At 54.1% G+C, this 13,405-nt stretch overlaps 1 protein-coding gene across 3 annotated transcripts in view; it reads left to right on the top strand.

Moving 5' to 3' along the window:
* Nucleotides 1-13,405, top strand: part of ARHGEF10L (Rho guanine nucleotide exchange factor 10 like) — a 170,607-nt gene that overhangs the window by 2,424 nt on the left and 154,778 nt on the right. The window contains exon 1 of one of the 3 annotated variants that reach the window (XM_044938204.2): nt 7,085-7,372. The exons of 1 other annotated variant lie outside the window; for it this stretch is intronic. In XM_044938204.2, coding sequence (XP_044794139.2) covers nt 7,348-7,372 — 25 coding nt within the window. In that variant the 5' untranslated portion in view covers nt 7,085-7,347. Of the gene's footprint in view, nt 1-7,084; nt 7,373-13,405 lie in introns of those variants that run through there. One more of the 3 variants, XM_044938213.2, reaches the window with a different exon arrangement.

Raw genomic sequence — 13,405 nt, 5'->3', positions numbered from 1 at the left:
GCTGCGTCTCCCTCCCGGCCCAACTGTGCCTGGGGCAGCCTCCACGCTGAGTTCCCAACAGCTGCCTCGGGGTGCAGAACACGGGCTGGCTCTACGGCAGGGGAGCCGAGGCTCAGGGACGTGAAGTCACAGGACTGGCAGGCAGGGGAGCAGGGCTTTGTCCCCAGAAGCGAACCCCCCGTCACGATGAGAGGCAGCTCATCGGGGAGGAGGATCTCCCAGGGTGCCCAGGCAGCCCTTTGGTCTCAGGAGATCAGACTTGCAGGAGCGGGTCCAGGCGCTTAGGGGATGGGCCTGGGTGAGCAGGCGGGCGGGGTGAGTGAGATGGATCCCTGCTCAGGCGTCTCCCGTCAGCCCTTTGGCAGAATGAGGGGGACCGCCCTCCCCCATCCTTCCTGCTCTCAGGGACAGAGGCGGCCTTGTTCCAAGGGGACAGGAGAGCAGGGAGCTCACCTGAGCCATCTGGACCTGCCCTAAAGGAAGCCCCGATCCTGCCTCCTGGCCCAGCTCAGCCCCTGCAGAGAGCCGGGAGGGGGGCCGTGGGGTTGGGTTGCCTTCAGCCCACTTCCTCCCTCCCCACCTTTCCTGTCCTCTGCGTCTCCTCCTGAGCGGTGTCCTCATAACATCTGATAAGCAGCCCTCCGTTCTATCTGATAAGAGGGCTTCCAAGGCCCTGGCTTGTTTGTGACCGCTAGGGTTGGGGGGGCGCCCAGGCTGGGAGCCAGGAGGCAGCCGCTGCACCCACTCCACTCGTCAGGCCCGCAGCCGTCTTGAGCAAAGCCTTTACCTTCTCTGGGCCTTGGTTTCCCCTTCGGTGAAAGGAGGGGTTTGGCTTGGAATATCCCGCAGGGCCCTGCCAGCTGGAAAGGCTCTCACTTGCTTGAATGGGGGCCCTGAGGGTCTGTCCGAGCTCCCTGCCAGCTCTCCACAGGACCCGCGTGGTCCAGGATACACGTGGACATGGGGACCATTCGCTTCTGATACAAGGAGGACCCAAATGCGTGTGTGCGAACTAAGTCGCTCGGTCGTGTCCAAGTCTTTGCGACCTCACGGACTGCAGCATGCCAGGCTTCCCTGTACATCACTATTTCCCGGAGTTTGCTCAAACTCATGTCCATCGAGTCGGTGATGCCATCCAACCATCTCGTCCTCTGCTGCCCCCTTCTCCTCCTGCCCTCAATCTTTCCCAGAATCAGGGTCTTTTCCAATGAGTAGGCACTTCACATCAGGTTGGTTATATGTATACGTATAGCCGATTCACTTTATTATACAGCAGAAACTAAACAAACATTGTAAAGCAATGATGTGTGCCGTGCTCCTCCGCTCAGTCGTGTCCGACTCCTTGCGACCCCATGGACTGTAGCCCGCCAGGCTCCGCTGTCCATGGGATTCTCCAGGCAAGAGTACTGGAGTGGGTTGGCATTTCCTCCTCTAGGGGATCTTCCCCACCCTGGTATCGAACCTGCATCTCTTACGTCTCTTGCATTGGCAGGCGGGTTCTTTATCACTAGCACCACCTGGGAAGCCCGCCGAGGACCGGAGTGCACTCTGTCGAAACCCTCTCGCACTCTGTCCAGCTGAATTTCTGGAATAAACCCAGGGTACCAATGTTTGTCTGACCACAGGGGAGAGGCTGCCTGAGGCTCTTCTCATCTTGTTGTTTGTAGAAAAAGTCTGTCCTTTGGGGTAAGAAATTGGGTTCAAATCCTAGCTCCGTCCCTCCTGATGGTGTGACCTGGGGCAAGCTGCACCGTCTCAGTTGCTGCATCTGAAGAGAAAGAGGATAACACTGAACTCACTGAGACCTCGTGAGGGCGGTGAGTTCTCCCAGGCAGATCACTTGACCCGTGAATAGCAGATGCTCACTAAAAGGGAGGACCTGTTCCTGGCACCACAGCGGTCTGGCCCCTCGTGGCTCCAGAATGTCAGGACGCCTCAGGGCGCTTCTGGGATCTCAATGCTGCATTCCCTGCAGACGAGCATGGGTCTCCAGGTGTGACAGCGTGCTAAGGCCCTCGTTCTGGTCTTCCTCTTTGTCTTTTTTTTTTTTTGGTATTTGTTATTGGAGTAGAATTGTTTTGTGGCCTTTTCATAATGTTGATGGTGCTCTCACGGCAAGAACGTTGGAGTGATTTGCCATTTCCGCCTCCGGTAGACCATGTTTTGTCAGAACTCTTCACTATGACCAGTCCGTCCATGCACGGCATGGCTCATAGCTTCATTGAGTTACGCAAGCCCGTCTAGTACGACAAAGCTGTGATCCATGAAGGGGTCATGAAAGGTAAGAAAAGCTATGACAAACCTTGAGAGTGTATTAAAAAGCAGAAACCTCACTTTGCCAATGAAGGTCCGTATAGTCAAAGCTACGTTCTTTTCCAGTAGTCACGTACAGATGTGAGAGTTGGATCATAAAGAAGGCTGAGCACCAAAGAATTGATGCTTTTGACTTGTAGTGTTGGCAAAGACTCTTGAGAGTCCCTTGGACTGCAAGGAAATCATACCAGTCCATCCTAAAGGAGATCGACCCTGAGTGTTCACTGGAAGGACTGATGCTGAAGCTGAAGCTCCAGTACTTTGGCCACCTGATGCGAAGAGCCAACTCGTTGGAAAAGACCCTGATGCTGCGAGAGACTGGAGGCAGGAGGAGAAGGGGACGGCAGAGGATGAGATGGTTGGATGGCATCACCGACTCAATAGACATGAGTTTGAGCAAACTCCAGGAGATGGTGGAGGACAGAGAAGCCTGGCATGCTGAATCCAGGGAGTTGCGAAGAGTCTGACATGACTGAGTGACTGAACGACCACATAATTGTTTATGATGTTGTGCTCGTTTCTGCTGTATGACGAAGTGAATCAGCCACACGCATGCATATATGCCCTCCCTCCCACCCTCCCTGCTCTAGGCCCCACAGAGCACCAAGCTGAGCTCTGTACTTACAGCAGCTCCCCACTAGCTGTCTATTTACACACGGTCAATGCCGCTTTCCAGTTCATCCCCCCTCCCCTCCCCATCGTGTTCCTCTTCCTCTTTCTTAAAGCTGCTCTGGAAACTACAAAACTGCCTAATAGCGGGGAAGGGGCAGCCCGCTGCACACGGACCTCACCCCCACGTGCGGCTGACTCAAAAGACTGATCAGAATTCACAAGGTATGCAGATCTGTGGGTCAGGGTGAGATCTCAGTTAACTAGAGAGCAAGCCACCTACAGCTCAAGGCTCCTGGAGAGGGATCCCGAATTCTGAAGACAGCAGCAGGGCAAGGGTTGGGGCCCTCTTCGCTCAGACCGCAGGGTCTGGCCCAGCCCTGGAGCCACAGGGCGGGCAGCTTACTGCAGAGGGCACACTGCATGGAGGCCCCTGATTCAGACACGGGCCTGGGGATGGAGCAGATGGAATTTCCTGGCCATTGGTGGCTTCTGGGAAAGGGGGAACGTGCCTGATCAGTTCAGATAGTCGCTCAGTCGTGTCTGACTCTTTGCAGCCCCATGGACTGCAGGCTTCCCTGGCTGTTATCTCAAAACTCATTACCGAAAAGATATTTTTTTTTCCCTTCCCCTAAAGATCAGCATATTCTCCGCTTTTCCTGGAATCCTGGCTAGGGGATTTTCCAGTTAGCAGAAAAACCACATGCACCTTCCTCCTGCTTCAGTGAGGGGGTGAGCGGCTGGAAGTGGAGGAGGTATTGTCCTCTAGTTCTTCTCCTCTAGTTCATCAACTGTATTCATCCCTCCATCGTCCATCCATCCATCCATCCATCCATCCAAAGACTGCTTACTGAGTGTCTCTCTGTGCTGGACACTGCATTCTGGAGATACAAATCTGCAAAACAGACATCCTGCCCTTAGGGAGAGGATGGCATGGCAGGGGTTACAGACAGTTTAGGGAATTCAGTACCTGGGGAGCTATGGCCTTATCTGTTCATCAGCTTCCCTATCTGCTGCACGGGGTGATCGTAGGCCCTACCTCCTGGTGTTACTGTGGAGGTCTGATGAGACGACACATGCAAAGAGCTGGCCCAGTGCCTGGCACGGAGTAAGATGCTCAGTAAGCGTTAACCGTGAGAAGAACGATGCTCATGAGCGTGATGAAGGCAGTGATGACGAAGCTCCCGGAAAACAGTGCCCGGCACTCACATGAGCAACCATGCAGATCCGTGAGCTGTGCTAGGCAGGCTGGCTTTCCTTGGCAGCAGCAGCAGGTATCAGGGGAATGGTAAGCAAGGGCAGGACCCAAGCCAGCTTCTCAGGGTGGGGCAGCCCATGAGTAAGTCATCTCAACAAAGGAGCCATAAATGCTGGCCGTGCCATCCAGTGGCGGGGTTGGGGGTGGGTCTGAGGGCTTCTCCAGGAGCTTGGGCCAGCGCAATTGCCTGTCTGGTTGGTCCAGTTAGGAGTTGCTTGTGAAGCACCTTAGGGTGAAATCAGCCATGAGACCGGGAGCTGGAGACTGCCTCTGCAGGGCTGGGGCAGACTGTCTGGAAAGCTCCCAGAAGCTGGAAGGGGGCAGGGCAGCCAGGGCAGCAGAGGAGGGGATGAACCCCAGCGCTGAGGGCTCAGGAAGGGGGTGCTGTGGATGCTGTCCCAGGGAGTGCAGCCAGAGATGGTCAGGAGGGCCCAGGGGCCCCCACGGGGCTGACGGGGGCTGAAGATGGCAGTCTTACTCACTGCTGTACCCCCAGCTCCCAGAACAGTGGCAGGAAAACCTTAGGCACCTAACTGGGGAGCAGAGTCAAATGCGCGCTGTATGATCAGGCCACCCAGGATGGCTGCAGTCTGGCTTTCCATACATCCCTGGCTTGACCCGTCCCCGCTTCTCCTACCCCCTACTCACGTGGCTGACTCTCATCTCACTCACAGAGCCTAATCTACGTAGGTCCACGTCCACCTACTTGTTCCCTGGCCCCGTTGGTGGCTGTTCTAATCTTCAGATCAGAACATCTCCACCATAGCTGAGCAAAGAAACCGAGGCTCAGAAAGGGGAAATTCCCCTGGCAAAGGGGCATGAGGGGCGCGACCCTCTGCTGGTTTCTGGGTCACTGGTGAGCCATCCCGACATCAGTTCCCCCCAACAACTACGAACCTCTCTCTCCCAGTCCTCGGGAAGCTGGACTGCAGCAGGTACTGCCTGCCGTCAGCCGCACACAGCGAGGTGCTGCTCCAGGATCCTGCTTCAGAGTCTGAGATCGCCCATCTATTAAGCCATTAATGTTTGTCGCTGACTCTGGGCTCTTGCTCTGGTCTTGAGGCTGGGCTGGTACAGGGCTTGCCAGCCTGGGGGGTGCAGCCCAACACGTACCACGACTCTGTTGGGTGGTCTGGTTTAACCACCAGGCGGGTTTGCCAATAGGAAGCAGTGGTCCTGGAATCCATAGAAGTGGGTCAAACCCTAGCACCCTACTTACCAGCTCTGTGGGGCTGTGACAAGGCATTCCCCTTTCTGAGCTTCAGTTTCTTCATCAGCAAGACAAGAACTGCAGTATCAGCCTTGAGGGTGCTGGGTAGAGAGGAGATGGTGAAGGGATTTAGAAGTGACAGCCGTTGGCAGCTTCCGCGCACCTGGGGTGACATCCGGAGCTGCGAGTTAGGACCGTGGGACTGGGCTGGTGGGGATGGAGTGTCTGCCAAACCAGCTGGAGTCGGATGGACTCAGAAGCCATCGCTCGCATGCTGTGTGACCTTGGGTGGCTTGCCTACCTTACTGTGCCGAAGATCCTCATGTGAAAAAAAGGGGACCTTGCAAGCAGCCATTCTAGAGCGTTCTTGCAAGAGTAAATAGGGTCATATGTGGAAGGCACGGGGCCTGGCAGAGCTCGGTGAAGGGGGATCTCCTGCGTGAAGGGTGAAGGGAGCTGGCTTTATCACTGCCGGCGTTAGTTGGCGAGTGGGGTGAAGGGGCTTTGTGAACACGAATGTGAGGCACAATGAGGGGCTCTGGTCCCCCCCGAGGGAGGGGCTGGGGTCCGTCCCTGATGGGTCGAGAGCCCCAGCCCGCTGTGTCTCTGCTGACAGGTGGGAAGGTGACAGAGCCGTCCTGTGAAGGCTCTGAGGTCCCAGAAGATGTCCGCTTCCAGGCAAAACCCTGAGAAGCGCATTGGACTTGGGGGATCTTAGCCTGAGCCCACAGGGAATGGGGCAAGGAGCAGCTTTTGAATTTAAACCCCAGCTCCCCCACTCTGCCATGCTGCGACCCTGGGCGAGTCACTTAACCTCTCTGGGTCGATGTCCGTATTCACAGGACCGGACAAAGCCACCTTCCTTGCAGGCTTCCCTGGAGGCCAAGCACACAGTGGGTTCTCTGTAAAGGGGAGTGATTTGTGCAGGCTCCACAGAGGGCGAGGGAGTAGATGTTAATGAACGCTGGGGCTGGTCCAAAAATCCAGTCTATGAAACTCCTGCCTGCAGCTTCTGTTGCGTTGCTAATGGGAGTTTATGTGAAGGACACAGCGGGATAAGGGCCCATTGTTCCGAGTGGGGACGGTTTTATGACTCTTAGAAAGCGTCTTTCATCTGGGAGACCAGGGAGCGTATGGAACCTCCCAGCCCTGGGCGGTGAGACTGGGGGATGCTGAAGGCCCTGAGGCCTGTGCCAGGCCGCAGCCATGGTCAGGCCCTCCTGCTGGCACGGGCCGAGGCCTCCCCGGAGTGTCACCGCGGCCTCAGGCTGCCAGCTGCCGCGCCTCCCTTTGCCCAGGCCTGGACCGTCTCTCCTGGAGACCTGCTGTCTGGCCCCGAGTCTGCAGCCCGGTCTGCTCGGCAGGGCTGGAGGCTCACAGGTCTGCGGGGTTCCCTCTCTGCTCTCTCCGTCAGCGGCCGGTGCCACAGCCTCTTCATGCTTATGGCGGCTTCTAGAACAGGCCTTGGGCTCTGTCTGCTGTCAGCTGACCTGCAACTCTCCCTGCCTGGGAGGCTCGCCTGGCCCCCGAGCCCCGGGCAGGGGCAGTAACCTGATGCCAGGAAGCAAAGACCTTGTCTCTCTGTCCTTTCCGACTCCTTGGCCAGGGACCAAGCAGAGAAACCCAGCCTCTTCTTGGCTCAGCAGACAGCCCCGAGTGCTCTGCCTACTCCTCCCCTGCGGAGGCTGCAGACACCACGGCGAGTGGATGACGCTGGCTGCCCAGCTTAGAGCCGCGGGCACACGGGGTCTGTGGGGTCTGGACTGATGGACGGAGGGTCTTTATGTGTTTTTAGGTGCCTCTGATGGCCCGGGCTGGCACTTCCCCCTTTGTCTTTTCCCTTTTGGGCGATGAAGAAAGGCTAGAGGAGGATGTTTAGATACGCGAATGGCCCCAGAATCCCCGCTCATCCTGCAGCAAGACAGTGGCCACAGGCAGTGGGCAGCAGCCTCCTCTTATGATCGGACTAAAAATCCACTCAGGTAAGTGCAAGTGAAGTGTGTGGGGTCTCTGTGATGACCCAACAGTCACTCGGATGGACATTCAAGGCTAGGACAGAATGTCAATGTGCCTCAGTTTCCTCATCTGTAAACCAGGGATAAAAGTACCCGCTTTATAGGGTTGCTGTGAGGATGAGATGAGGTAACACACATTAGCCGATTAAACAGAGGCCAGTGGAGAGAGTTATGCAGGTTTGCTACTACTGTTGCTACTCTTTTTGCTAGGGCTAGATGACCTCTGTCTCCCTGTCTTTTCCTCCAAATTTGCTTTTTTTTTTGGCTTTTCTATGGCGTTTCTGGCCTCCCAGAACCTCAGCTTGAACTTGGCTGCGGTTTGTTGCAGCGTGAATGCCGGCCCTGGCTTGGTCCCGTCTTTCAGGCTCAGCGCCCCGTGGTCATTTGACTGACTCGGGCTCTCAGCTCTCCAGTTGGAAATTCCTGGGTGAAGCGAGCTGATTGGCCAGTTTTGGCCAGCTGCTGACCCTTTGGTCCAATCAGGTGCTCTGGGAAGGAGTGGGCTGTCCCGGCACGTGGACATGCATGTGTCCTGCCACAGCGAATCTGGCCTCTTCAGAGGCTCAGTTGTAAATTTTCATGTGAGTTGTAAATGTGTGGCAGGAATATCATGAAGTGATGCTGTGTCTTTTTCACTGAAATGTCCCTAGACTGGTCATGTTAACCCAATCAGACTGCTGGGTGAGGAGGTGTCTGCCAAGTTTCTCTACCATAAAGTTGTTCTTTCCCTTTTTGCAGTTAATAAGTATTTTATGGGAAAGTACTCTGAGTATGCAATAGCATTCCCAGCTTTCAATTTATTCATTTACTTATTACATCAGTGTGGACTCTTGGTTTCCTATTGTATTTAGTAGAATATGAATCCTTACAATCATTACTTATTTTGATGCTTAAATTGCTCCTTGGTTTGGCTAGTGGAGGTCCATCTAGTCAAAGCTATGGTTTTTCCAGTGGTCATGTATGGATGTGAGAGTTGGACTGTGAAGAAAGCTGAGCACTGAAGAATTGATGCTTTTGAACTGTGGTGTTGGAAAAGACTCTTGAGCATCCCTTGGACTGCAAGGAGATCAAACTAGTCCATTCTAAAGGAAATCAGTCCTGAATATTCATTGGAAGGACTGATGCTAAAGCTGAAGCTCCAATACTTTGGCCACCTGATGCAAAGAACTGACTCATTGGAAAAGACCCTGATGCTGGGAAAGATTGAGGGCAGGAGGAGACAGGGATGACAGAGGATGAGATGGTTGGATGGCATCACCGACTTGATGGACATGGGTTTGAGTGAACTCTGGGAGTTGGTGATGGACAAGGAGGCCTGGTGTGCTGCGATTCTTGGGGTCTCAGAGTCAGACACGACTGCGCGACTGGACTGAACTGACTGCGTGGAGCTTGGCTAGCGGAAGCCTCTTTTGAGTTGGTTTCTGTGTCCTTCTGCTGTGTTTCCACCACTTGTTGAGCAATTTATTAATTTCTGGCCCAATAATATGTTTCAGGCACAGCTTGTTCTTCCCCCGGAATCAGTCATCTCTACAAGGAGCTTTGGTCAGCAGAGAGTGCTATTTAGAATCCACGACCTGCCTGCAAAGTGTGTTCACTGGGACTGGGTATCCCTGCTCCCAGGCTCTTTCAGGGGACAGAGCTCTGAACTCACGCCAAAATCTCCAGTTCCAATCTAACACCACAGAATTCATTCTACTTTTCTCCCTTTGGTATTTGTCATTCCTTTAAACAGGGTTTGAAGTTTGAACTCCTGACTGCCACTACACTAGGCTGTCTCTCATGAAAAATATCTTACGGTAAATATCTTATGATATATGATAAGTGTGCTTATGATACTGTGGTATCAAATAGCACATGTATCCAATTCTATCAGTGAGATGTTGAAAAATCTGTTACACTGTGTTCGATCAATCCTTTAAAATCCTACAGGATTCAGTTCAGTTCAGTCCAGTTGCTCAGTCATATCCGACTCTTTGCAACTCCATGGACTGCAGCACACCAGACCTCCCTGTCCATCACCAACTCTGGAGCTTACTCAAACTCATGGCCATCGAGTCGATGATGCCATCCAACCATCTCATCCTCTGTCGCCCCCTTCTCCTCCTACCTTCAATCTTTCCCAGCATCAGGGTTTTTTCCAAGCAGTCAGTTCTTTGCATCAGGTGGCCAAAGTATTGGAGTTTCAGCTTCAGCATCAGTCCTTCCAGTGAATACTCAGGACTGATTTCCTTTAGGATGGACTGGTTGGATCTCCTTGCTGTCCAAGGGACTCTCAAGAGTCTTCTCCAACACTATAGTTGAAAAGCATCAATTCTTCTGTGCTCAGCTTTCTTTGTAGTCCAACTCTCACATCCATACATGACTACTGGAAAAACCAGTAGCTTTAACTAGATGGATCTTTGTTGGCAAAGTAATGTCTCTGCTTTTCAATATGCTGTCTAGGTTGGTCATAGCTTTTCTTCCAAGGAGCAAGCGTCTTTTAATTTCATGGCTGCAATCACTATCTGCAGTGATTCTGGAGCCCAAGAAAAGAAAGTCTCTCACTGTTTCCACTGTTTCCCCAGTTTCCCCATCTATTTGCCATGAAGTTATGGGACTGGATGTCATGATCTTAGTTTTATGAATGTTGAGTTTTAAGTCAGCTTTTTCACTCTCCTCTTTCACTTTCATCAAGAGGCTTTTTAGTTCCTCTACAGTTTCTGCCATAAGGGTGGTGTCATCTGCATATCTGAGGTTATTGATATTTCTCCCCGCAATCTTGATTCCAGCTTGTGCTTCATCCAGCCTGGCATTTCTCATGATGTACTTTGCATATAAGTTAAATAAGCAGGGTGACAATATACAGCCTTGACGTACTTCTTTCCCGATTTGGAACCCATCTGTTGTTCCATGTCCATTTCTAGTTGCTACTTGACTTGCATACAGATTTTTCAGGAGGCAGGTCAGGTGGTCTGGTAGTCCCATCTGTTTAAGAATTTTTCCCCCCATATCTTTAAAATAGAAAGGAACAAAAGGATTATTGTGCTTTTACAGGCACTGGGACTGAGTGGAAGAGGCTGAGGGTCCTGTGGAGAGTGGGGGGCAGCACTCCGTGCTGTCTGTGTCCAGCCCTCTGGACGTGGGTGTCCATCACCCGCAGTGGTTGTTTTGGGAGAACTTTGAGACTACATCCGTAAGAAAAAGAGCTGCTCAAACTGTCCTCTCCCTTACACCAAGGGCCATAAAGTAGTAGCTCAGGAAAGTTATTTCCTTCTCTACTTGAGCCCCCGGAACCACCTCCGGCTGTGGCTATGCCTTTGAGTTCAGCGTGTGTGCATGCTAAGTCGCTTCAGTCGTGTCCGACTCTATGCGACCCCATGACTGTCGCCCACCAGGCTCCTCTGTGCTTGGGATTTTCCAGGCAAGAATACTGGAATGGGTTGCCATGCCCTCCTCCAGGGGGTCTTCCCCACCCAGGGCACAAACTGGCATCTCTTGCATCTCCTGCACTGGCGCCGCCTAGGAAGTCCAAACTCAGGTCTTGCCTTGAAGGAACCTAGAAGGCAGCGAGGGGACGGCTCAGTGCGTCCCAGATCCCTTCAAAATGCCTGTCCTCCTGAACAGGGACTGCAGTGTTATGGGAAGAGGTTTCATCCTGGTAAGACAGACCCCATCGTCCTCATTCATAATCAAACTGTGATCCAGCGTCTCTTAGAGAAGAGTCTGTGATTGCTTTGATGACACGGGAAATGAGGGCTAGCTGCTTTACGCACACTCCCATTCACACTGCCTGTGCCAGGGGGTGTCTAGGCTTGGGAAGTCCACTCTCCCGTCTACCCACTTCTCTTCTGATCTGCTCCAAGGCTGGGCCGCTGGCGGTGGGGCTGGGCTAGGAGGCAGAGGCGGGAGCCCTGGACTCTCACCCTCGCGGTGCCATCAGTTTGCTGAGCAACCCTGGCCAGGTCGCTGAGCTTCGCTGGCCAACAGAAGGCAGCACTGTGCCCTGGTCCTGCCCCCTTCCCCGCTGGGCAGTGGAGCCCAGGGAGAAGAGTCCCAGTCCCACCCAGATGTAGCATTTGTGATTATGCTTACACAATGGATCCTGCACCACCAGAATGCTTGGCCAGTGTGAAATTTTGGTTAATTGAATGTTCTGGGACATGGAAACAGTCCCAGAAATCCTTTTTGTTCCTTTTGTGGCTATTGAAAGCCATTCGCTCATCTATTTAGCAAATATTTGTCTCATGCTTCCACTCCATCGGGCTCTGTCCCAGGTGCTGGGGACTCCGGCGTGAGTGAGGCAGCAGAGTCCCTGCTCCCGAGGACTCACATGCCAGGGAGGACATGGGGCAAATCCCACACAAAACACTGCAGGAGGGCGAGGGGGAGACTGTAGGGCGTGATGGGAGCCCAGGAGCCTCATCTCGGGCTCTGGAGAGCAGATCCATGAGAAGGTGTGACCTGTGCGAAGAGCATCCAAAGCCACAGTGTCTTGCGGGGTGGGGGTGGGGCGGGGGCGGGGGGCGGGGGGCGATGTGGAACAGTAACGGCATTCCAGGCAGAAGGAATGAAGGCAAAGGCCCAGGGAGACGCTTTGCACCTTCGTTTATGCTGCGGAGCTCGGCATGGGAAGTTGGGCAGGTGGGAGAGGAGGGGTGTGCAGGGTCAGGGCAGGATGACGCAGACAGCAAGAATGCAGGAGGACTGGCCTGGCTTGTGCCTCCCTGGTGGCTCAGCTGGTAAAGAACCTGCCTGCGGTGCAGACCCAAGTTCGATCCCTGGGTCGGGAAGATCCCCTGGAGAAGGAAACGGCAACCCACTCCAGTATTCTTGCCTGGAAAATCTCATGGACAGAGGAGCCTGGTGGGCTGCAGTCCAGGGGGTCGCAAAGAGTTGGGCACATCTGAGCGACTACTTCTGGGGCCTGGCCTGGCCAAGAAGGGGAGGGCTGTGGGCTCATTTATTCTCGAGTATGTGTTTCCATGTTGTGATTGTCTTCTCATATAAGTAGAACACAGAGAAAATGAAATGAAAACACTAATTCACAGAGGGGGTCAAGGTCAAAAGGGTGACACAGGGCTGGGAGGGACAGTGACAAGTGGAAGGACACAGCTGTTTCTACAGGGCCCCGGCCCTTTGGGGCCTACAGATTGTGGCCCGGGGGGCCAGGCATCAGCGGATCTTCAGATGTGTTAAGAGAAGCTAGCAGTCCAGCAACTCATGGGAAATCTCTCAATTGTTAAATGTTGGGAGCTAATTAACAACATTAACAAAATCACTGTGGGCAAAACAAAAGGCTTCTGTGGGCTCCATTCGTCCTTCGAGCTGGTGGATCGCAATGCTGGCTCCAGGGGGGTCTCCTGATAGGCGTCCGAGGATGCTCACTTGGTGTGCTTCCAACCTCTGCCGGGTTTTCAGGACACAATGGGAGCCTGAGGTGTGGCCTCCACCCCCAAGCTTGGATCATAGCTTCCCTCAAGACAGTTCAACTGCCCCGGAGACAGTTCAAGTCAGTACCTGCCCAGAATCAACTAACAGAAACAAAAGTGCTAACAGAAGCAACTGACCAGAGGATGAAGCGCTGTAGAGCTCAGTGGGAGAGGCGGTTGGGGAGCAGGGGCCGTGTGGAGAGGCGTCCTGGAGATGCGGGGCTTCTGTTAGATCTGGGAAGAGGGTAGGCTTCAGTGCAGCCAAACCTGTGACAGGTGTTCCAGACCAGAGGACTCACGAGGGCTCAGGCCCAGAGGACTCACGAGGGCTCAGGCCCAGAGGGCTCATGAGGGCTCAGGCCCAGAGGGCTCAGGAGGGCTCAGGGCTCAGGAGGGCTCAGGCCCAGAGGGCTCACGAGGGCTCAGGCCCAGAGGACTCAGGAGGGCTCAGGCCCAGAGGACTCACGAGGGCTCAGGCCCAGAGGGCTCAGGAGGGCTCAGGGCTCAGGAGGGCTCAGGCCCAGAGGGCTCAGGAGGGCTCAGGCCCAGAGGGCTCAGGAGGGCTCAGGCCCAGAGGGCTCAGGAGGGCTCA

This window comes from Bubalus bubalis, chromosome 2 (assembly GCF_019923935.1).
Source record: "Bubalus bubalis isolate 160015118507 breed Murrah chromosome 2, NDDB_SH_1, whole genome shotgun sequence".
NCBI classification, from domain to species: domain Eukaryota; kingdom Metazoa; phylum Chordata; class Mammalia; order Artiodactyla; family Bovidae; genus Bubalus; species Bubalus bubalis.
This window is presented reverse-complemented; position numbering and strand designations above follow the sequence as displayed.